The sequence below is a fragment of the Quercus suber genome, unplaced genomic scaffold (assembly GCF_002906115.3).
Source record: "Quercus suber isolate HL8 unplaced genomic scaffold, Cork oak 2.0 scaffold_216, whole genome shotgun sequence".
Classification (NCBI taxonomy): domain Eukaryota; kingdom Viridiplantae; phylum Streptophyta; class Magnoliopsida; order Fagales; family Fagaceae; genus Quercus; species Quercus suber.
The window spans coordinates 811,505-837,166 of NW_027069674.1; the positions used below are offsets into that span (position 1 = coordinate 811,505).

Consider the following 25,662-nt stretch of genomic DNA (forward strand, 5'->3'; position numbering starts at 1 on the left):
TTAATAACTTACTAAATAGTTGTGAAAAGATTTATAAGAAAAGTTGTGGTTCTTTCTAAAAAGAAAAAAAAAGAAGAGTTATGGTTCTTGACTTATTATTCTTAGAAATAAACTAATTTATTAATATCCAAATTCAACATTGGATAAATATAATTGTACTTTTACATAATTTTAGATTTATTTGAACAAAAAAATAAGTTTAATAAAAATGCTTGACTCTTTTTTCCTAAAATAAAATATAAAAATCCAATCCTACATCATAAATATCGTTCCCAAATAAAACAAGCAACCTTGTTCCTTATTCTGTCTCTTCTGTTCTAAAAAACCCAATTAGTTCATGTTCTTCTTAACCTTGGACATGGCCACAATATCTGACGGTCTCCTTCCTGAAATCCATTCACGTTTGCCATTCAAACCTTTGTTCCAGTTCAAGTGCGTAAGTAAGCGTTTTTATCAAATCATCACTTCCATTAGCTCTGATCCCAAGATATTGGCTCTTGAGTTCGTCCGTGGTTTATTTCACTTTTCGTATCATAGTCCTTAGAACATAAGGTACCTTTCTCTTCATCCTCAACACCATCCAGTTAAAAATTCTATACAACCAAAAAAAAAAAAATTATTAGATTATTCACAACTTAGAAATCAAAACGAAACAAATGAACACCCTAAACCTAATACTTGCACCACCAAATTCAATAAAGGAAAACTTTGTGTCACATGTCATGAAAGAATTCAAACTTTTTAAGTTTTCAATCTCCGATGGAATAGTGCCCCGAGCCTATTGCTTCTGAGTATTAACCTGTAAAGTTTGTGCAGTCCTATATAAAAGCCAAGGAGATTATTGGAGCAACACCTTTGTAAGATTTGTCAATGCAAATATCTGCTTTGATATTGGATCAAACAAATTGTTATAAGACAGAGATCAAGTGACTGAAGTTCCTGGCAATCAGGGAGGTTCTCTGGATTATTTCCAGTTAGCCTATTTTCTGCCAGGCGAAAGATTGTGTTAACCACTAAGCACTAAGCTCCTTAGATTGCCAATACGAACAAGAATCTAACCATTGCTTTTTCAAATTTTCTTTTGCAATTCATTAACACAGGGCCGGCCCTAGGCTTAGGCCAATTAGGCCATTACCTAGGCCCCGTTACTAGAGAAGGCTCCAAATTTGGGGGCAAATTTTTTAATTTATTTTTTATATATAAATATTTTGAGAGATATTAAAACATTTTAGTTTACATCTTTTTCCATTATTAAGAAGGCTCAAAGAATTAAGTAATGCTAGAGATAGAAATAGAGATAAGACAAATTTAAATAAATGAGTCTTACAAATAAACGTGTACTAATCACAAGTAATTCAAATAGAAAATTTTTAAAAATACTATAAATTTTACTACATAACTTTTATTTATTTAATTATTTTTATACAAGATAAAAATTCTACTCTATCCTAATCTAAGTGTATATATGTGCGAAATTCTCTTGTAGAGACTTAAATCTCAGCTATTACTACAAACTCTCTTTTGGAGTAATCATTGCACCAAGAGTGCGTGGTGGTCTCTATAACTTTTATAATTTAATGTGACAACGAATATGATAGGTGGATTTCAACAAACTATTGATTACATTTTTGAATGAATATTTGTGATTGATAATATATCTTTGTAATTCTCATGTTGTAAATTTTATAATAGTTCTAGTATTTTTGTAAGCCTCATGTCATTGATTATATTCATTATAACACCAGTTTGTAGTAAAATTTGTTATAACTTTAACATTTTCTCAAAAAAAAAAAAAAATCATATTAAAAAGTAAAAAGAAAGGATTTAAAAAAAATTATTATATAAAATGCTAGTTAAATAATATTTAAGTGATAACATAAAGGCCCTATTTGAAGATTTCATCTTAGGCCTCTGAAATGCTTGGGTCGGCCTTGCATTAATAGAATGACCTGATACCATACTAGAGAACAAAATCATCTCATATGATATATATACTGTAATTGATTAACTTTAGTTATAAAATTGGTTGTTGTTTAATGCTACAACTTTACTCAATAAAATAAACATTATTACATATTTTAAAAATCTAATCGTTGAATTACATTTTCTTTATGCTCTTAATACACATGTCAAATTTTGTGTAAATTGAATATTATTTATTATATGATTTGTAAGTTTTTTTTAATGCATAATTTTAAACTACAAAAACTTGCAATTTAAATAATTTTTTGATGACATATGTATTGATATTTAATTTTCTAGAAATTTTGCAAGTATAAAGGATATAAGAAGAAATTGTAATTCAATAGTAAATTTTTCAAAATTCACATCCAATAAAAAGATATTGAATAACGTTGTAGATTAAAGTTACAACTAATTTTGTATCTAAATTTTGTCTTCTTGTAATTTCAAGTTCCAAGTTTAATGTTTGATTCATTTGCAATTTCCATTAATTTATACGAAACAATCAAGCTCACATAAACCCCAACCCCTAAAATTATCATCAAGAAATTGCAAACCCGTCTAAAATCATAGCAAACAACCAAAACCCATTAGAACGCTGGCGATATCTCTTTAAGGCATTTCATCAAACAACTATATAGTATACTCAAAACTAGTTTTGATCAAATGAAAATTTTACCACAACCAACTCTACCCAATCCACCAAAGCCCTTAAAACACTTATCAACTCAGTCAATTGTTGTTATTGTGTTTTGTTTTAGTTCTTTAAGCACAAACCAATTAAGTAGTTGTGAACAAATTATGAGAAAATTTGAGGATCTAGACTCAATCTTAGAAATATATTCTTTTTCAATATGCAAATTCAACATTTTACAAAATTTTTTAACAAAAAAAAAATAATAAAAATACACTTATCCAAACAAGTTCCTGACTTTTTTATTTTTGGATAAAATATTATTTTGGCCTCTAAATTTGCTTTTCACCTCTAAACTTTAAATTTTAAATTTTTTTTTTTGTCTCTAAACTATTGAAAAATTCGTCTTTCCTCTTTAAACTATTTAGAATGTATTACTTTCTATTCTTAAATTTAAAAAAAAAGAAAATTTTTTTTTCATTCCTAAGCTATTGAATTTTTTTTTCATCTATATTTTTGTCTCTAAACTATTAAAAGAAAAATTCTTTACAAAGTTTAAGGATGAAAAAGTATTTTTAAAAGTTTAGTGACAAAAAAAAAAAACTTTTGATAAGTTTAGGGATCAAAATAATATTTTACATTTTTTTTAAAATTAAAAAAAAAGACTAAAATAAAATGCTTTCAACAACATTCAACCCTAGTTCTTATTTTCATTTGAAAAAAAAAAAAAAAAAACCCTAGTTCTTATTTATCGTTCTCAGCCAAAACAACGCCCTCCGCCTCTTCTTCTCTCAAAAACCCATTAGTTCCACACAAGGATTTTCAAAAAATCAAGAACATGGTCATAACATGTGACGATCTCCTTCCTGACATCCTTTCACATTTGCCAATCAAATCTTTGTTCCGTTTCAAGTGCGTAAGTCAGCGTTTTAATAAAATCATCTCTGATCCTAAGTTGTTGGCAAAAAATCATCAAATTCATGCTCTCAAATCTGTCCATGGTTTCTTTCACTTTTCGTATAGCAGGCCTCAGAATATAAGGTACCTTTCTCTTCATCCTCAGCACCACCCTGTTAACAATTCTGGGAGGCCTATTTATTCCTATCAAATTCTTGATTCTTGTAGTGGCCTTCTTTTACTCAATCTTGTCAATGATTTTAGTCTATATAACCCCACAATCAAGAAACACCGATATATTCTAAAACCAATAAATTGGTCCCCAAGTCCTAAGCAAAATATTGGGTTGGCTTATGATTCCAGTGCTTCAATCTCCAACAATATTTGTAAGTTGGTTTTTGTTTATAAGAGTGTTAAGAGGTACGGAGTTCCTGGAGTAGAAGAATATGAATTTAAGATATTCTCACCTAATGCAAATGCATGGAGAGTGGTGGATATGGCATTAGAGTGTATATCAGGTGAGTTTGTTAAACAAGGTCAAGCTGTGTATTTTAACGAATCTTTGCACTGGATAAGGGAGTCCGGTGATATTATTGTGTTTGATATGAAGGAAAACGTTCCAAGATTCATCAGGAAGCCCATTTTCCTCGAAGAGTTCAAAGACAACATGTGGTTTGGAGTTACAAACGGCTCACTTGGTATCCTATATATTTCAATGACACAGGTGGTCATTTTCGTGCTCCATGATTACCTAGAAAATTCTTGGGGGCATCTTATAATCGAAATAAATTCTTGGCCACAAAAGAAAGCATTTTCTCCCATCTTTTTTGATAAGGATTTGATTGTTTTGCAGAGCCAAGGAGAAGTGAAAGAAATTCATTTGTATAATATGAGGTTGAAAGAATGGAAGAAGATCGGAGTTATTCTAGATTCTGAGGATGGAGTGCACGAGTACATTCCTTTCATACCTTGTTTAGCATGGTTGGACAGTGCTCCGTTGAATAATAATTATCTGGAAGAAAATTACTCCAATTGCAGATTTGAACACTTTTGGCCTATGAATTTAAGCACAAGAAAAAGAACCAGAGTCATTTCTCAAGTTCCACCAGACAGCAGATAAAAAAGAGTAATCCGAAAACAAGCACATTTTAGTGATCTTCTCTCAGGTTGAGTAGTGTAATTTGTTGATATGTATCTTTAAAATCTCATTTCTTTGACATGTCAAACTAGTATGCAATGGAATATAGGAATATTACATCATTCTGTGCAAATTTGAATTTTTTTGGGGGAAAATTCTTAGTTTACATTGTATTAGTTTATATGGTAGATTTTTTGTAAATGTATACAATATTTATCACAATTTGTGTGTTTATAATGTAAGTTTACATTACTAGTACAATGTAAAGTGTGAACCTATAAAAATTTATTTTCTTTGAGTTTTATGTATGTGTGTGAGGCAGTGTCTATTGATACTATCACACACTGCATACACACAAAACTACGAGACCGAAAATGGGTTTTGAGTTTGGTGGAGAAAGACAATAGGAGAGATCTGATTGGGCTAATAGACCGGACACTTTCAGCCTTCACAGGCCCAAGTTAAATTTTGTTGTTGTTCAACTTTAGAGGGTCATTAAGTGATAGGTCCACTCTTCTGTTTATTTTTATTAATTTTTCTATCGTAGGTGTTCAAACTTCTTTGAGCACCAGATGTGAGTAGTCCTTGTCCAATACAAAAACTAATTACAAGAAGCTGGCTAGACATTGGGAACGCAAAATCTTATGGATCTTATGAGAACTTAAGAATGTATCTGTTCCAAAGATCTTATGGATCTTATGAGAGCTTAAGAGTGGATCTTATAGGGCCAAGTTAAATCTTTGGAAGATGTGTCTGTTCTCCAATCACCGAAATATATATTTGACGCTATTAGTGTGGACAGAAGATCCAAAGAAATAGGACCACCAAAACTGATGATGGCTTTCGTGATTAGTTACCTATTTCCAAAAAAAGAATGGATCGCTCTGTGCTTTTGGGCCCTTGTAAAGCTCTTTCTCTGTTTTTGGGCCTAAGCCACATTGCCAATCTTTTCTTCTAGACCGTGAGAATCAGCCACGTTTCCTACTTAACTATGGTGAATCAAAGAATGGATTGCTAAACTTATCAAAAAAACAATGGATTGCTCTGTGATCATTGCATGCATCGGCCTAACGATCACAAACGTCTCCTAAATTACATGATAAACCCATGGCTTCGAAAAGATAAAAAGTTATGTCTCACTCATTCAGCGGTGGCCCTAAGAATTTTTTTTAGAGTGGTTACTAAGAAATTTAAATTAAAAAATCACACAAATACATGAAATATTACAATTTTTTTTACTAACAAAGTGAAAGAAAAAAAAAAAAAAAGGACTAATAAGAAATAAAGTGGAAATTGAAAATTGAAAATACTGAAATGAGAACAATAAAGTGACAACAATATTTTATAACAAATCTTATGTAACAAACTGTTATTGGTAGGTAAAACATGTCAATGTTGAGTCCAAAATAGAATTAGTAACAACTTACCACATAATATTTATTGTGAAAATATTGTGGATGTAACATTACTCTTATTTTTGTTGAACTCAAATTCTTGTGATTCTCAAGTTAGGGTGTTTAAAACTTTTATTAGGGTAGTCAAAATAGGTTAATTTAGTGTATAATATTTTTTTTTGTAAGTATATATATATATATATATTTTCAAGTCAAGGTGGTCACAAAACAGATTAGTTTAAACTAATTATTTATATAATTTTTTTTTGGCAAGTGAGGGTGGTCTCAAGACCACCCTCACATACAAGTGGAGCCGCCACTGGTCTCACTTGTGATCAATCATGTAAATCATGTACAGGCTATTGTATATTTATCATACATACATTGTCATGTGGATTAATTGTAAAATCATGTTTTAAAAACAAAATTTTTATGAAGTATGTATAAATGTACAATAAAAAGTGTGTAACAAGATTTAGGGGGTAAGAGAAGGAAAATAATCAATAAATAATTAATACATAATGCTATGACTGCTATGACTAGATTACTTAACTAGGTTGGACTAGTAAATTTTCACATGAATATTCTAGCAGGGCATGGTGGTTTCCTTAACGCATTGGATAGAATAAAGCCCTTTAAAAAAAAAATGCACACATATAAGCATGTCATCTTAAAAAATAAAACCTAGCTAGAAAGTGGCAAATCATTTCTATATATAAAAAGCGTCAATGCGCAAACAGTGCCTCTTTAGTTTGTTCAATAAAAAGTGTGTAACAAGATTTAGGGGTAAGAAAAGGATAATAATTAGTAAATAATTAATACATAATGCTATGACTAGATTACTTAACTAGGTTGGACTGGTAAATTTTCACAAGAATATTCATGCAAGGCAGCGGTTTGCTTAACGCATTGGATAGAATAAAGCCTTTTAACAAAAAAAAAAAAAAATGCACATGTATAAGCATCTCATCTTAAAAAGTAAAACCTAGCTAGAAAGTGGTAAAGCATTTCTATATATAAAAAGTGCCAATGCACAAACAGTACGTGTCTCTTTGGTTTGTTCAACTGGCATAGTAGCTATAATGCTTTTTTTTTTTTTTTTTAGTCGTCCGTTTGTATTTTTTTTTCTTTTAAATATTTATATGAACTGACATATATATTGTTATACTGACACAATAAATTTTATAATATTTTCACAATTATTGAGGTATCAATTTCTTACGGGTCGAAATAAAATAATAAAATATGAGAGCATTTCCATATATAAAAAGTGCCAATGCACAAATAGTGCCTCTTTGGTTTGTTCAATTAAAAGTGTGTAACAAGATTTAGGGGTAAGAAAATGATAATAATCAGTAAATAATTAATACACAATGCTATGATTAGATTGGTTTCTCAAAATAAAAAAAAAAATGCTATGATTAGATTACTTAACTAGGTTGGACTAGTAAATTTTCACATGAATATTCATGCCGGGCATGGCGACTTCCTTAATGCATTGGATAGAATAAAGTCTTTTAACAAAAAAATGCACATTTAGAAGCATGCCATCTTAAAAAATAAAACCTAGCTAGAAAGTGGTAAAGCATTTCTATATATAAAAAGAGCCAATGCGCAAAAAGTGCCTCTTTGGTTTATTCAATAAAAAGTGTGTAACAAGATTTAGAGGTAAGAAAAGGATAATAATCAATAAATAATTAACATAATGCTATGACTAGATTACTTAACTAGGTTGGGCTAGTAAATTTCCACATGAATATTCACGTAGGGCATGGCGGCTTGCTTAACGCATTGGATAGTGTAGGGACTAGGTTTGAGCACTACTATTGTTGGATGAGTGAATTACGGCCCAACTAGCCCAACACAATAAATTTATAGAGAATGGGTTAAAGAACTAGGCTTTAGTGAGGGATACAACAACTAGACATGGCTACGAGTTGATTTGAATAACAAGAACATGGGTAAGTATGAAATTTTGTCCTCGGCCCTTATCTGAGGAGCTTGTGGTTCTTATTACTTTTTGGGTGCTTGATTACAAGGGCTTCAAAGATCATATAAATGGCTACTATGTTTTCTATTTCTGATTTTTTTGATCCCCCTTCCTGGAGGATCTCTTACATTATATATCCATTTTTAATTGATCTTGGCCCTCAATTTGTTGAAAATGCAGGTCACTACTCGAGTGTTTGTCCCATCAGCTGTCTTTCCAAACCTTCTGTGAGTTGCAGCAACCAAGGTAGCATTGTTCAGGGGTCATTTCCTCATTAATGTGGCCAGTATGTTAGTTGTGGGCATTTAATGCGGAGGTGACAGTTTCTCCTTGAATTGCTCCTCCACCATGCTCCCATGGCTGGTCTATTGTACTCATCCTTCATTTTGGAATGCTTTAGGAGGCTATCTTTGATGGCATGCCGCTCTTCTCTTCTGTGATTTTGGTTGGCCGAGGACAGGATCGTTATCGGCGATGTTTCATGGCACCTTGGACTTGCTTCTTTCGTCCTCGAACATTTCTTCCTCCTTGGCGTGGGCTTTGGGTTTAGTATAAAGTGGGCCGGGTTTGTCAAATTCTTTGGTCCCACAGATAGAATAAAGCCTTTTAAAAAAATGCACATGTATAAGCATCTCATTTTAAAAAATAAAACCTAGCTAGAAAGTGGTAAAGCATTTCTATATATAAAAAGCGCTAATGCGCAAACAGTGCCTCTTTGGTTTGCTCAAGTGGCACAGTAGCTACAGTGCTTCTTCTTTTAGTCGTCCGTTTGTACTTTTTTTTCCTTTTAAATATTTATATGAATTGACATATATATTGTTAACTGACACAACAAATTTCACAATATTTTCACAATTATTGAGGTGTTAATATCTAATAAGTCAAAATAAAATAGTAAAATATGAGAGCATTTCTATATATAAAAAGCGCCAATGCACAAACAATGCCTCTTTGGTTTGTTCAATAAAAAGTGCATAACAAGATTTAGAGATAAGAAAAGGATAATAATTAGTAAATAATTAATACATAATGCTATGACTAGATTACTTAACTAGGTTGGACAAGTAAATTTTCAAATGAATATTCATGCAGGGCATGGCGGCTTCCTTAACGCATTGGATAGAATAAAGCCTTTTAACAAAAAAATGCACATATATAAGCATCTCATCTAAAAAAATAAAACCTAGCTAGAAAGTGGTAAAACATTTCTATATATAAAAAGCTCCAATGCGCAAAATAGCGCCTCTTTGGTTTGTTCAAGTGGCAAACTAGCTATAGTTTTAGTTTGTTTTGTTTTTGTTTTTTTTACTTTTGTTTTTGTTTTTTTTTTTTTTTTCAGTCGTCCTTTTGTACTTTTTTTTTCTTTTAAATATTTATATGAACTAGCATATATATTGTTATACTGACACAAAAAATTTTACAATATTTTCACAATTATTGAAATGTCAATTTCTTATAGTCGAAATAAAATAATAAAATATGATACTGTAACTAACCACAAATGAAATAAATGTTTTGTGAAAATGTTGTAACGCTTGTTGTTATCACAATTGTGGGGCCAAAGAATTTGACAACCTCGACCTACTTTATACTAAGCCCAAGGCTTGCGCCGAGGAGGAAGAAATGTCCAAGGCAGGAAGAAGTAAGTCCAAGGTGCCATGAAACATTGCCGAGGACGATCCTATCCTCGGCGAGCCAAGATCACAGAAGGGAAGAGCGGCATGCCACTAAAGGCAGCCTACCAGAGCATCCCAAGGAAAAGGACAGGTACAATGAGTCGGCCATGAGAGCACAGTGGAGGAGCAATTCAAGGAGAAGCTGTCACCTCCACATTAAATGCCCACAACTAATGTCCTTGGTCGCATTAATGAGGAAATGACCCCTGAACAGTGCTACCTCGATTACTGCAATTCACAGAATGCCAGAGAGGGCGTTCAATGGGACAGGCACTCAAGTATAGGCTTGGATGATCAGCAAGTGGAAGGCCAAGATTGTTTAAAGAGGACTATATAATAGAAGAAATCCACCATAGAGAGGGGGCTGAGAAAAAGGGAGAGAGAAAGCACTATAGCAATTTCAAGAACTCCTGTAACCATTGTCATCCAATATATACAAGAGCAAAGCTCCTTGGATTGTGCTGAGGACAAACTTTCTTTGATAAACTCAGTTCATTTCTGTTTGATCGTCATGAAAATCCATTCTAATCGTTATCCATGCACTATAGCCTAGCTCTTCGATCCGCTCTCTACAAATTTATTGTACTGGGCTCACTAGGCCAAGATCCCTCACATTTTGGGCTTAGTCTGAAAATCGTGACCCTACACTACTATTACTCTCTTAGTTAAACCCCAACAAAATCTTATGATTCCTAGAATATTTTATTGTGCAATAACTAAAATGCCTCATTAAATTTTAATGTCCTAAAAATTTTCTTCATGTATTTTGAGTTTTATATGTTAGTCATACTTAGAAAGTAAAAATGATGATATATGATATTCTATTTGTTACCTAGAGAACACTAATTTATTAGTGATTTAAATCTTCTAAATTTATAATTTTATCTAATAAATACTTTAATGATATATGTCTTTTGTTATTTTGTTATTTTTTAATTTGTTTTCTTTCTTAAAAATGTGTTCATTAAAAATTAAGTAAACTAAGCATCGTAGTTAGATGATAAAGAAGGAGGTATGAATAACAAAATATTCATTGCAAATAGTTGTAGGTATTTAATTTGATGAAGAGTTTCAATTGTAGTATATGTCATCATTTATTGCGAAAATTTAAATATTGTGACAATGCTTTATCAAAACTTAGTTGTTAATTGTTGAAAGATGACGACATTTGTTATCATTCTTACTAGGTGCTTTTTTTTTTTGGTGAGTGGATACCGTCTTTAGTAAATAAGTTCTAAAAAATGAAATAGTATTTTGTATCAAATGATACTAAGTCATCCATATCAAAATTCAATAAACGAGAGACATGCGTGCAAAAATAACTATTCACTACATGTTTTTCAATTATTAGTGGGTTAATTATTTTTTACTGACATGTCTTACACTTATTGGATTTTGATACCGCTAACATGGTATCATTTGATACCAAATACTTTCTCTTAAGAAATTATCATGCTAAATAGATAGCCTTATGTTAAATAACTATTTTAAATTTAAATACATGGTTTGATACTACTTAAAAAAAAAATTATATCTTAAATTTTCTCACTCAAGGGTAGCACGTGCCTTGCATGTGCAACCCTCACTAGTGATTATAAAAGTGTTCTTACGTGTTCCAACTAAAAAGTGGTAGTGTCATTACTTTTTGTGATTTAATTAATAATTACTAAAAGAATGATATCACTTCATACACTTGGTCCGATAGTTACTCTATAAGTATAAGTACTTGTGGGGTGTGAGGGGTAAAGACCGGGTTCAAGTTTATAAGGGGGAGCTTTTACACACATATACACTTAGATTATTTTAGAGTAGAATTTCTATCTTGTATAAAAAAAAAAAAAATACTAAAAGAATTATAGAATCCACAACTAATATCGTATTAAATATTTAGTCGGCTCTTGACTCTTGAGGTTGTAGACACTCTATTTTGTAGCCTCCATTTAACCTCATCACAAAAGTGAAACAATCATTTTGCAACTTAATGGAAAAATCATAATTTTGTCTGTTTGATCTTCCTATGCATCATTTTGAAATCTTGAAGTTTTGACTATCAAAATGATATATTGCGCACACAAATCCAGCCTCTGGAATAAAAGTTATAATTGGATAAAGTTTTGATGGTTAACATGCAATTTTTAGTGAATCAAGGTAAAACACATGTGATTATCACTAATCTATATATCTATATATATAATAATAGGTAAAGCGGAAAGAAAATCCAATTAGATTTCAAATTAGAATTCAATTAGTGTCTAATTTTGTGTCACGTGTCACATCTAATCTAAGTTTTTAAATTTTTGTGCCAAGAGAGTTAATTCAATGTAAAAATTAGATTTTAATTAGAGCTTAATTTTGTAACATGTGTTTCATCTAATCTAAGTTTTTAATTTTTGTACCAAATGAGTTAATTTGGTATACAAAACGAGGAGTCCAATATAAGTAAACTATAAAAAAACATAATTTTTGAATGATTTTATATTTATGAGCCTTTTTTTTTTTGTAGAACTAAAAATAATTCAAGTTTATAAGTTATATATATATATATATATATTAGTAGGTAAAACTTAGAGAAAATCAAATTTGATTCTATAATTGAAGTCCAATTTTGTGCCATGTGTCCTAAATTATTTATTTTTAGAGAAAGTTTTATTTCTTATAGTTTATAAGTTATATATATATATATATATATATATTACTAGGTAAAACTTAGAGAAAATCCAATTTGATTCTATAATTGAAGTCCAATTTTGTGCCATGTGTCCTAAATTATTTATTTTTAGAGAAAGTTTTATTTCTTAATTTTAGAATCAAATGTGAGACTATATCATAAATATTCAAGTGAGTTATTATATATAAAAACCAAAAAGTCTAGAATTAATTAACATAATTTTTTTTTTAAAAAATAGACAATTTACATTTTCTACCTAATAACATTCTTACAAGACTTTTAAAGAGTTTTATTTATTATTTATTATTTATTTATTTAATTTTTTTTAAAGAATGACTATCAATAATGTTAGGTTCTAAGACTTTAGGAACTAAATGTATTAGAACTTCATTTTGTATATGTTGGCAAACCATGATAAAAACAAACGAGTCTAAGTTTAGGCTTGCTCAAAGTTTGCTTAAGTGTAATTTTGAATTGAGTGTTTTGCAGGAATTTATTGTGTAAAATTGCAAGGCTCGATCGATCGAAAATCACAGATCAAAAAATTCTGCAAAAATTTCAAACGTAGCCCAAGCTCATATAACGTGTAGGGTTAAGTGTTTCACTCCTAATATCAATAAATATTGAATGCATCATAGAAATCTGCCTTTTATCGAAATGACTCATTATAGATCACTCCAAAAAAAATATATACATACATTTACAAAATGAAAATCAACTTTATCATTCATGATATAGACCTTATTTTCCCACAAAGTTTGTTGTCCTCACCAATCATCCAAGTAAAATTTCAATTTAAATGGGGCCATTGCCACAATAATTAATAGCTATGTTACTGACTATCCATGACGCAGTATGGAGTTGTTATTATTCGATATAATGAGTACAAACTTGAGTTCATTATATATATATAAGAAAGAGATGTTATAGTCTTTGGTCAGATTATTTCACTAGTAAATTATAATTGGTGTGTAAAAAGATTAAAAATAATTGATTACATGGCATAAATTGATTGGAGTTTCATGAAAATAATAGTAGAAATGCATGCATGCAATAAATTTTAAGAGTGTGAGATAATTATAAAGTCCATGAGATTTACAAAACTATAAATTATATCTAGTTAATTTTTTTTTATACAAGATAGAATTTCTACTCTAACCCAATCTAAGTGTATATATGTGTGAAACTCCCTCTTGGAGACTTGAACTCTGGCCCTTACATCCTACACCCCACAAGCATTTATACTTGTGGAGTGACCACCGCACCAAGGGTGCGTGGTGGTATAAATTATATCTAGTTAATTAAGTGCTTAAAAGTGAAAAATATTTTTTCTACCATTTATCTCAAAAAAAAAAAAAAAAGTGAAAAATATTCTACAAAATGAATTTGGACTTTAAAAGAGCATTAGCATCTGGACTTCTAAATAATATCCCATTTTACACTCTTAAAAGCTAATTCATCTATTATACAATACCATTTTACAATATATCCAACATCCCAATTTTTATTTTAACATACAACATATTAAAATAATTTAAAATTATCTATCTCTCTTCTATTTCTAATTTCTGTTACTTTTGTCATTGCCTCATCTCTTAACCACACCACCACCAACGACAAAGGCAACACTACACCAAAACCCATTATTTAACCATCAACAACCTAGCCAAGATTTTTATATTAAAAAAAAAAAAAAAAACCAGCCAAGAACAAAGCAGCAAACCCACCATCATAACAAGCCCACCGTGACTCGAACCAAATAACAAACCTATCGTGACCCAATACCCAAATAAAACCTAAAAACCACCTACCACCACCATGAACGAACCCAAAACCCCCAACAATAGAAACTGAAACAAATCGAAGGAAACAAGCTAGCACCGCAAACCCATAGTGAAACCCACCCCCACCACCACAACAACCCTCCACCACTACCATGAACTTGACCCATAACAAAATTCACTGCCACAACAGCTAACCCATAGTGAAACCCACCCCTAACACCACAACAACCCGCCACTACCACCACCACATCAGTAAAAAACCCCAGCCATACCCACACTCATCAAACCCACCATCGCCGTAGCCACCCAACGCCACCACACAATAAAACTCACAACGTAATCAAATGACCCACAAAAAACCAACCTATTGCCACCACCACCTCTGCCAACCAAATGACCCATAAAACCCCTAGCAATTGAAAATCAAACAAACCCCCAACAGCAACCATTGAAACTTAAGGAAACTAGCCCAGCAACTAGCTAATTTAAACCTATAACCATTGATTCAAGCCCACCACGCCTTCACATTTCATCCTCAAAGTTGCTGCTGCCTACTAGAGAGAGATTTTTGTTTGGCCAAGAGAGAGAAGCAATAGAGGTCAAGAGAGAGAATTGAAGCAACAGAGAGAGAGAGAGAGAGAGAGAGAGAGAGAGAGAGAGAGAGATTTGAATAAATTATAAGAGTTTATGTTTAGAACACATGAACAATGAGTTCTATAAGTAAGAGATCAATGTAGGAGTGTTACAAATTTTTTTATGTTTACAAGCCCAGGTAAAGGTGAGTTTAGTGTTTGTGGGTTGTAAAATACCAATTTGGGGGAGGGGGGGGGGGTGTTTACAACCCCCAATACTAATGCTTTGAGAGGATAAAATTTAGGATTAAAGTAAAAAATAATTCTAAAAACTCATCCACAAGAGAAAAAAATTTGTCAAAACTTGAATTCTAAGCTTGAAGGAAGAACATGTTGCACACAATTTAAGCCTCAAAAATGTTCAAAGCCACCCTTGAATCCAATATCGCATGAAGGTATAAACTTATAATAGAGTAGTTTAGATCCTAGAAATTTAGATCTATGATATACTATGTTGTTTGTGATTGATGATATGGGATGAACCTTCAAACATGCTAGATTTACCTAGGGTATATGCAATAAACTCACATGCTTAAAACTCTCACTCTTCAAAAAACCCTAATCTTTCTATTTGTTTTCATACAATAACATGCTATTTTCTTATTTCTATGACATGTTTGGATGTTTTGATTGCATGACATGAATACATGGCTACTACATTCTTGAAGATTGGTTCAACGGACAGGGTGAGTGTCTAACACATTCCTACTCCGTAGCTTGACTTCCGATCTTAGATCAATGGTTCATAGATCTAGCTTTATCCATGTAATTTTCATGTTTTAGAATGTAACTAGGAATCAAACTCATGTATTTTCTTAGATTGTATTTAGGACCAATGCGATGTATTTTTTATCTTCCTATCAAATGTAAATTTTCAATTCAATTAATAAAAGGTCTAATTTATTTTTCATTGTGGGTTTCTTATTATTATTTTTTCTTTAATTAAAATAAGTGGCAACTCCAAATGTAAAACCCTCCATTTAGGGGGAACGTAGCATTATTCGAATTGCCATTTTGAGACAATAACATGGTTTCACTCATTCACGTGGATTTGGCCAACGAAACCTTTAGTTGGCTGAGGTCGTAGTCTCTCACAAACTCCTAAGGAATAAATTTAAGTATGTCCTTATACAATCAAAAACTCAATTAAATAAATTTATTTAATATTAACAAAACCAATATTGATTTCATATAGTGAATCAAATATCATCATTCAAACATAAAATTTGACAACAAAAATGATGCTTACTGGGTCAACAAGCTAATTTTGTGAAGTATTCAGTTTAAACCTCTTTACTTGGTTTCAAGAAAAAGAAAGAAAAAGGAAATGCATGGACAAGTAAAGTTGTAATCTAATTTTTATATTTTATTTTGGTGTTAAGAGAGATATAGATTATTTGGTGGTGTAGTCATGTGGGAGAGTAGGCGGCTAATTTTGACAATCTACCATGTAGGATATTGATTTATAAAAATTAAAGTCTGAAGTTGTTAGGGGAAGTTGATCATTGTTGATGCTACACATTTACAATATTTTTGTTAAACAATTTGTGGTTTCAATTTTGTTGAGTCTCTATTGGTTTAATATTTTAGAGACCTTGCAAGAGATAGGAAAAATAGAGTATATATAATTTTTTTTTTAAAACAAATAAATAAGGATGATATTAAAAGAAAGGAGAGGGTGATGAATGGAATGGAATGATTATAAGGGAATGGAAATGAATGTAATATATTTAAGCAAGGGAAATGAATGGAATTAAGTAACCTTGATTGGATGTTTTAAAATAAAAGAATGGAAATGAATGAAAATAAATGTAATGTAAGTAATCTTGGAATATTTTATGACAATAATACCATTAGACCCCAATTTTAAAATAAAGGGTTAAATATATAGGGATATTTTGGGAGTTTTAATAAAAAATTCATTAAATCTAATTTCATTCATTCTCATTCTTCCCAATTTCGGGGGAATGAAAATTTAAGGTTTTGAGGGAATAAAGAAGAATGAGTGTTCCTTTCTACTCATTTCATTCACTCTCACTTAAACTCCTAAATAAGGGAATAAATTTTTCATTCCCTCCATTAAAACTCTCAAATAAGGGGAGGGAAGAATATTTTAAAATTATTATTTTCATTCATTTCTATTCCATTCCATTCCCTTCTTTCAAACGAGAGCTAAATAATGGGTAAGAGAACCAATTAGAAAGAGAAGAAATGACTATAGGCTCATCCCATTTACAAAAGCATTCCAATAAGCTAAGTTGTGATCAAATTAATTAAGGTCTTTGAATACAAAGCATAATTCCTAAGTAAAAAGGGATTTTAAAGAAGAAGTAAAGGGCATAACTTTCAATAGGAAATTTGCGATATTGGGAGGAAGGTACTGCAGATCTGTCAATCACAGTATTTAAATCTCCTTCAAATTAAACAAATGAGAGATTATGATGAGGGCCAATTTTACAGCTAAGAGGGTAATCATTCACAAATTCAATATAATTCTTTTTAGAAAAAAATTATTAGAAAATATTGAACAAAAGAGGGTGGAGTCTATTTATAAAGGTACGTGGAAAATTATTTAATTAATTGTAAGAGCCCCTGACCCCCTTCGATACTTATCTTAGAAGAAACTTTAACATGTAAACAGTAAAATATTCGTGAACCTCCTTTCACGAGAACTAAAATAAGCTCTTCAGATCTCAGTTAAAAAAAAAGAAGGCTCTTCAGAGGGAGAGAGAAACTTCAATCCCAGCTATATAAATTTGACACGAAGCAATTGTATTGTAGAGCAAAACTTATTTGGTGTTTTCCTTTGCTAATTATATATGGGGTTCTTAGTGATCTTGGCAATTGTAGTGTTAGGCTTAATAAGCCTAGTTCTTGGGGACATATGCACAGCTGCTTCTTATGGCCCTCCATATATGCGTAAGTATACTATATATGCAGTTTTTGCTCATATATATATTTTTTATATAATATCATTTGATAGTTGTAATAATAAGAGAGAGATTTCAATTTTGGTTCACTCATAAAGAAGAGCAAATAAAGCCACTAAGTTACTAGGCTCTTGATGCTCCATACATCGATCTCAAGTAGTACATAATGGGAAAAGATTTTAGAACTTAAAAATTTTTCTTTTTGGTAACTCGCAGGGATAAACTTTTAGGAGTATTGAATAGGCAATACCTTTTGCATTTCCTTTAGGTCGAAGCATGCGCGTAATGCCTAGTTTGCTTTGTACAGCTAATTAAAAAGCTCATTAATTAGAATATCTTAAACAGCTACAAGGTGCAATGGAAATCAACAAGAACAGTTCCCTCCGGGAAATCTTTTTGTGGCAGTGAGTGAGGGATTGTGGGATAATGGTGCTGCTTGTGGGAGGCGTTATAGGCTGAGGTGCTTAAGTGGAAATAACAAACCATGCAAGGACGGTACCATTGATGTTAAGGTGGTGGATTACTGCCCACAATCGCCGTGCCCTTCCACCCTCCTCATGTCGAGTAATGCTTTTGCAGCCATCTCACACTCTCCAAAAGCAAAAATTAATGTCGAATATATCCAGTAAGTATGTTGTTCCTCTTCTTCTTGTTCGTCTTCTCCTTCTTCTCGTTCCTTATTCTATTTTATCTATGAACTTATTCTGAATCACATGCAGGATATAACATTTTTATGGACCAAAACTCCTCTACGTACTGTTTGAAGTGGTAAATCAAAAGGTGCCTCTTGATATTTCATAACAATTTGTATTTTTTGTTTTTTCATAATTGTTTGTGTCTATTGTCATTCCATAACATTTGTGTCTTTGAGTCTTCCACATTTTAGAGTTTTCTCTTATGAAACAAACAGTCGTGACAATAATGACAGCTTTTGTAACTTCACCCTATAAAAGGGGATAGATGTATGATGTAAAAGTGTGTGAAAGAAAAAGTTGTAGTGAGCTCTCAAGGCAGTAGCCTAATCTCTTTGTTTTTGAGTTTGAAGTACTTTAATAAAATTTTCATTCCTTTATTTCTTGTGAGTGCTTTGTTTAAATTTAATTCAAGGCTTTGTAAAACCAACAAAGTGTTATCAAAGTCAGGTTCTTACCACAAATTCCTAAATTGACAAAAGAAAATTATTAGAGCTGGCAGATTCAAATGAAAGTGTTGTTTGGATCATGAGAGCTATGGGAGCTCGTCACTAATGGGTATGTAAAACCCACAAGTGAGCAAGAAGCCACCTACAACGCAGAGCAAAAAAATTTGCACAAGGCTCAGAGGAAGAAAGACAAGAAGGCACTGTTTCTACTCTATCAAGAGGTGGATGAGTCAAATTTTGAGAAAATTGCCAAAGTAGAGTCGAGTAAAGAAGCATGCACATTCTTGGCATTTTCTTCAAGGGTGTTGATCATGTGAAAAGAGTTCGTTTGCAAACTCTTCGTGCTGAGTTTGAAGTTGCTCACATGAAAGATGGTGAGACTATTTTTGATTATTTTTCACAATTACTTGTAATTGTTAATCATTTGAAAAGTAATGGAGAAAGTATTGAAGATGTTTGTGTGGTGGAGAAAATATTAAGATCTCTTGCAAATAAATTTGAGCATGTCGTGGTGGCTATTGAAGAGTCCAAAGATTTGGAGACTCTCTCAATCGAGGAATTAATGGGATCTCTTTAAGTGCATGAGCAGCGTATTGAAAATAATTCTAACTCTGTTGCCATTGAGAAAGCATTAGAATCAAAATTGACTCTAAGAAAGGAGAAGCCTAATGGCTTCTATGGAGGATATACCAATAGCAACCATGGTAGAGGTGGTGGAAGAGGAACATTCAGAGGCAGATCTGCTCGCGGGTGTGGAGGTAATAGAAATGTTCAATGTTTCAATTGCAACAAATTTGGACATTATGCATTAGACTGCTGGTACAATAAATCTGAGGAGCACAATGAACAATCTAATCTTGTTGAGGCATCCAGTGTTGAGAAAGAAGAATGTACACTTCTTTTTGCACAAGAAAAGACAAATAATTCGTAAGAGGTGTGGTATCTTGATTCAAGAGCTAGCAACCACATAAGTGGAAAAAAGGAGCTCTTTGTTGAGCTTGTTGAAGGTGTTCAAGATGATGTCCGTTTGGGAGACTTATCCAAATTTCCCATAAAAGGTAAAATAAAAATTAGAATATGTCAAAGGAATGGTGTTTTGCAATTTATCTCCAATGTGTACTATGTGCCCAACATGAAAAACAATAGTCTTGGTATTGGGCAACTCCTAGAAAAGGGGTATATTATACACATGGAGAAATTCTCTCTTGTTTTGAAGGATGCTGAAGGAACGCTTGCTGCAAAAATTCAAATGGGTCACAAGTGTATGTTTCCACTCTGTTTTAATTCAAGAATGGAGAAATGTTTCCATGGGCTTGTAAAAAATGAGTCATGGAAGTGGCATCTTCGCCTTTGGCATCTTAATTTCAGTGGGCTTAAACTATTATCCACATCAAGCATGGTGCATGGATTGCCTAGTGACGAGTATTAAAATCACAGGCTTATCATACAACTGACGAGTATTCAAATAACAGGCCCGTCCATAAAGATGATGAGCATAAAATCCATAGGGTTATCTTCTCATGCTTGTCATACAAGCTGATAAGCATTCACTGTACAGGCTCGTCCATACAGATGACGAGCATACAATCCATAGGGTCATCAATGAGATGTTGACCATACAATATTTATGGCGTAGTCATTAATGGTTTCGTAACCGATGAGCTCCAATGGTCAGAAATGCCAACCATGACTTAAGCTCAAACATATATTACAAAAGACGACCAAGAAAGCCATTAAAAGGCTGCCTTCAGTTACACTCATAATGAGCCTCCCAACAACTATACTAAGGCATAAATAAGTTATCAAGCACCAGGAGAAAGGTACACAAATTCAAACTTACAGAATTACATTCTTATTCTCTGAGAGATATCGAGAACTCTATTGACTTCATCATTGGAGAACTGTCGACAAACGCCACATCGGTATCTTTCTCTTTTATGTTTGCAGGGAACTTTACCTCGTCATAAGTTCTGACGTGGCTATTGTCTGACGACCATTTTTGGCTTCATCAGTTTGGTGTTGTCTGTGAGAACATAGATCTGAATCATACAAATTTTCCTAGCTCTACCATTCAAACGAAGCAATGGATCCAAGTTCAACGGGCCCACTTGATCCAATGCAGATGACCTAGCAGATTCAAACACTAGCAGCAAGTGTTGAAGAATTAACCAAGTAGAATGAGGAGTTGAGGCAATGCATCTCCTATGAGAATAGCAAAATGCCCCATCCTCGCCAATGTAATCGAAACGATGATGACAAAGAGGTTCATAGTCCTCCAACCAATAATAATAAAGAAGGCTCCAGGTAAATAAAGCGGTCCAAATCTAGACGAATAGGGCAATCCAGTTCCAGGAACAAAACAGCCCAATCGTAACAATGACGAGCTCTTGAAAAACATGAGGAAGGAAATGGATGAGATTAAAAACTTAGATGGGATGATCACGAGAACGGATTCACCATTTACTAGTGAAGTCCTAGAATGCCCACCCCACCAAAGTTTCAGTTCCCTCAATCGGAATCTTATGACGGGCATATAGATCCGCTAGACCATATAGAGTCTTTCAAGACATTGCTAAACCTTCTGCGGACACCTGATGAAGTGATGTGTAGATCCTTCCCAACAACTCTTAAAGGAGCTGCTAGAGTTTGGTTTAGCAAGTTAACATCATCTTTAATTGCAAATGTTGAACAATTAAGTGATTCATTTGTATGACATTTTATCGGTGACCAGAGACACAAAAGGTGAACTTCGCATCTAGTAACGATAAAACAGTAAGAAGAGGAAACTTTGAGGGCTTATGTGAAGCGTTTCAACCGAGCAATTCTAGAGGTAGACAAAGCTAACGACCAAGTTCAACTGACGGCCTTCTAGGCTAGCTTGAAGACCAAGGACTTCATCTTTTTGTTAGTTAAGGCCCCACCAACTACAATAATAGACCTCCTGTTCAAAGCCCAGAAGTACATGAAAGGAGAGGATGCATTAACGACGAACAAAATAGAAGCGAAAGATGGAAGAATCGACGAGCTCCAACACAAAAATAAGAAGAAGAAGGATCGTTCCGCCAGTTAAAAGAATGACAACGAAATATGTAGGCCTATACAAGATCATCAAGTATTCCAGAAGAGGAACTTATTACCTCGAGTCACTTGACGGCAAATAGTTACTGATGGGATTGACGAACACAACTTACCTGGACTGTCTCATCCAGACCAACGAAGAAAAATTGACAGACGAATCAACCAGGTCCTTCCGATGAAGTAGCCACATTACTGACAAAGGTAGAGAAGCCATTCAATGTAGTCAAATAAATGCCTCAGGCGGTTACAAAGACAACTGTATAGACCGTTGGAGCCATCAAAGCTCATATGATTGACCATGAGGCGTTACTAAAAGAGGCATTATAGCCACCATAACAGCCACAACGGCTAGGAGCTACGAGAATGTATTTATACAACCCTCCCATCACCAACGGGAGGTACATATACTCAGAAATATTTCTTGATTTATTGGATCGCATTATTCTTTCTTAAAGAGTTTTCTTATATTGACCTCGGCATCGGAGACGATGTGGCAGGCACCACACCGGTGACTATTCAAAGGGAGCTATCCAACCATCTCTATAATCACAGAGACAAAGGCTTGGCTCCATCTGGACGCACTTACTTCGATTGATGAATTTGCATTTCATCAGTTTGGCACCGTTTGTAGGGGCGATATTTTCGCATTCAAATTCAAAAACGTAGTTTCCATCAATTTCTATGTTCAGATAGAGTCCAATAAAGATTCCGTAGCCTTGGCTCACTAAGTCCAGGCTCTTGTGGCCACCGTTGAAGAGCTTACCAGACAAAATTAGGAAATGAAGCTATGGTTTCAATAGGAGGAGAATCGATCCAAAGGCAACCCGGAGGATGAGGGAGATAGCCATAGAAGAAGTGACCATCGAAGACCTACTACTCAAGATGAACAGAATTCAGATCTTCTTCGAGAGATGAGGAAGGAGATGGATGAGCTGAGGAATGACATCAAGGAGAAAACAGATTGGAGCGTGGATGGAATGGTCAGGGCAATAGATTCGCCTTTCACTACGGCAGTCTTGGAATGTCCGATGTCGTTGAAATTTCGATTGCCTCAACTTGAGTTGTTTGACGGGCTTAAGGACCCCCAAGACCACCTTAACACCTTTAAGATGACGCTAGGCCTTCAACAGCCACCTGACGAGATACTGTGCCGTTCCTTCCCCACCACTCTCAAAGGAGCGGCAAGAGAATGGTTCACCAAGTTGCCAACATCGTCTATCGATAGCTTCGAGCAGCTACGTAACGCCTTTCTACACCACTTCATTGGAGGACAACGCCCTAATAGGCCAGCGAACCATTTTCTCACCATTAGACAAGGAGAGAAAGAAACCATGAGGTCGTATGTGAAATGCTTCACTTGGGAGACCCTGGAGGTGGACGAAGCTAACGACAAGGTGCAGTTGACGACCTTTAAACTGGAACTGAGGTCTAGAGAGTTCGTGGCTTCACTCATGAAGAATCCTTCTAAGATGATGACAAAGATGCTCCTAAAAGCACAGAAGTACATGAACGCTGAAGATGCATTAGCTGCCATAAGGGATGTGGAAAAGCCAGGAGACAAGGGAGGAAAGATGACGATCATAGAGGACAAAAAAGAGAGTGCCTAGATCGTCGGACTAATGATGGAGGTAAAAGAAAGGACGAGAGAACTCCCAAGACGGTAAAATTCACCCCTTTAATTATGCCTGTTGACAAAATTTTGACACAGATTAAGGATGAGCACTACCTCAAATGGCCAAAACCATTATATTTATCCCTTAATGTTCGTGACAAGAATAAGTACTGCCGGTTTCACAAGAATCATGGCCATTACACAGAAGATTGTGGGGACCTAAAAGAGCAGATAGAGGAGTTGATATGGAAAGGAAAATTGTAGAAATATGTGAAGAAGGGAGAGCCTAGTAGGTTCAGAGACGGTAACAAAAACCAGAGTGATTCCTTACCCAGAGGCGAGGATCATAAATTCTAGCCTCTACAAAATATGATTGGAGAGATAAAGACGATTGCAGGAGGGCCATTCACAGGCGGGTCATTTAGATCCCTCAGGAAGGCATGCTAGAGGCAGGTGAACAGCGTCCACATGATACCCCCGTTTAAGCAAAGATGGATGGACCAGGACATGTCTTTCAATAAGGAAGATGCTTGGGGAGTGAAGCAGCCACAAAACAATCCCTTAGTCTAATGCTCACGATAGAAGGATTTAATACTAGGAGGATCCTTGTGGACAATAGTAGCTCTGTAGACATCATCTACCTTGATAGGCCACAATCTGAATGACTCCTTGTGATTAACTCTAATTAATTAATTAGCCAAGTTATTAATTAATCAATTAATCATGCAATTGCGTGGAAGCACAAACAAATCACCAAAAACTAAATATGTAGCGGAAATTAAATAACACGGTGATTTGTTTACGAATGGGGAAAAACCTCGCGGCAAAAACCCCACCGGGTGATTTTCAAGTCACCACTCTCAAAACTCCACTATTATCAAATCAAGCGGTTACAAGTAAAGGAATCCCAAGTACCTTACCAACCTACAGTTGAACCCTTACCCCAATACCCAATTGGACTTGATCTGTAGCGACAGTTCCCACCTTTGATGCATAGCTCCCAAGTACGTGACTAACCAATGCGCGGATCCCAGTACGCGACTTCAAAACACCAACTTAGGAAGAAAGGTTGGCTGCAAAGTTCTTCAGTTCATCCTTTATGATGAATAGCAGGAAGATGCTTGATTACAAAACCCTACGGTGCAAATACACAGCAACTTCTTGAAGGAAGATGAACTAGGTCAAGAACTTTGTCTTTTGATCACAATTTGCTTGAACAGGGATTGCTCAATGATTTTGCAACTTGTGTCACACTTGACGGCTCTTAAAATAATCCTTTTATATGTTTAGGGTTAGAAGAAAAGAAGGCCCAAAAACATATTCACGGATCCCAAGAAAATCAGATTAGAAATCTGAGTTTTTAAATCTAGACAGATAGCAGGTGTCGAGGTAGCTTTCGAGCAGGTGTCAAGCTTTAATGAAATTGCACTTCAGCTTGCTTTTTCTTGGACAGACTTGATGACTTCAACACTTGACCTTGAAACCTTATTTCTTGAAGTATTAAAAACACCTAGAACTACCCAATTACAAGTAGAGTGCGTTTTGTCAAAGGATTAGCCAATTTACATGAATAAGTGACATATGTTCTTAACAAGTGAAAACATATATGTCCTAACAATCTCCCACTTTGGCAATCCGTGACAAAACCACAACAAACAAATGAGCATATGAGAGAAGTCATAAATCACTCAACTCATATTCACTTGTTTGAATACAATAAAATCTATCCTAACACAAACTTTTGAAAAATTTTGCAAGAAGAGAGTTTATGGCAAGTAGACTTTGACAACCTGTATTTCTGAAACACTTTAAACAAAACTCATCAAGGCATCTTGTGTGAAACAGAAATAAATAGATTGCATACAAGTATAAAGAACATGTGTATAAAGATAGAAAAGAATTAACACATGAAGAGAGAGGTGAAAGAAACATACATCCACATATATAGAAAACAAGTACAATGTATGTAAAATGGTCAAAGGACCTTATATACATGATCAATGTATCTAAAAGGTAAGAAAAGAAAAGATACATATAAAGCCTCACTACATCCCTCAGAAAAGTCAACACTCCCCCTATCAAAAATGTCCTATACTAACTCTCCCCCTAAGATGACTACTCTCATA

General features: G+C 33.7%; 2 protein-coding genes across 2 annotated transcripts; both read left to right on the top strand.

The window, feature by feature from the left end:
* The first annotated feature begins 3,434 nt into the window (after window positions 1-3,434).
* LOC112005186 (putative F-box/kelch-repeat protein At1g20790) lies at window positions 3,435-4,613 on the top strand. The gene has a single exon (XM_024037438.1). The coding sequence runs from the start codon at window positions 3,435-3,437 to the stop codon at window positions 4,611-4,613; it is 1,179 nt and encodes a 392-aa protein (XP_023893206.1).
* Window positions 4,614-17,464: 12,851 nt separating this feature from the next.
* On the top strand, window positions 17,465-18,777 carry LOC112005123 (EG45-like domain containing protein 2). The gene is made up of 3 exons (XM_024037372.2): window positions 17,465-17,694; window positions 18,051-18,330; window positions 18,425-18,777. The coding sequence occupies exons 1-3, from the start codon at window positions 17,595-17,597 to the stop codon at window positions 18,429-18,431; spliced, it is 387 nt and encodes a 128-aa protein (XP_023893140.1). The 5' UTR covers window positions 17,465-17,594; the 3' UTR covers window positions 18,432-18,777.
* Window positions 18,778-25,662: the final 6,885 nt, after the last annotated feature.

What these genes read in the sequence shown, in the direction of transcription:
- LOC112005186 (XM_024037438.1), top strand. Translation starts at nt 3,435, where the DNA reads ATGGTCATAACATGTGACGATCTCCTTCCTGACATCCTTTCACATTTG.
- LOC112005123 (XM_024037372.2), top strand. Translation starts at nt 17,595, where the DNA reads ATGGGGTTCTTAGTGATCTTGGCAATTGTAGTGTTAGGCTTAATAAGC. An exon ending in TTATGGCCCTCCATATATGC is followed by an intron (nt 17,695 to 18,050) that starts GTAAGTATACTA and finishes TATCTTAAACAG; the next exon opens with CTACAAGGTGCAATGGAAAT.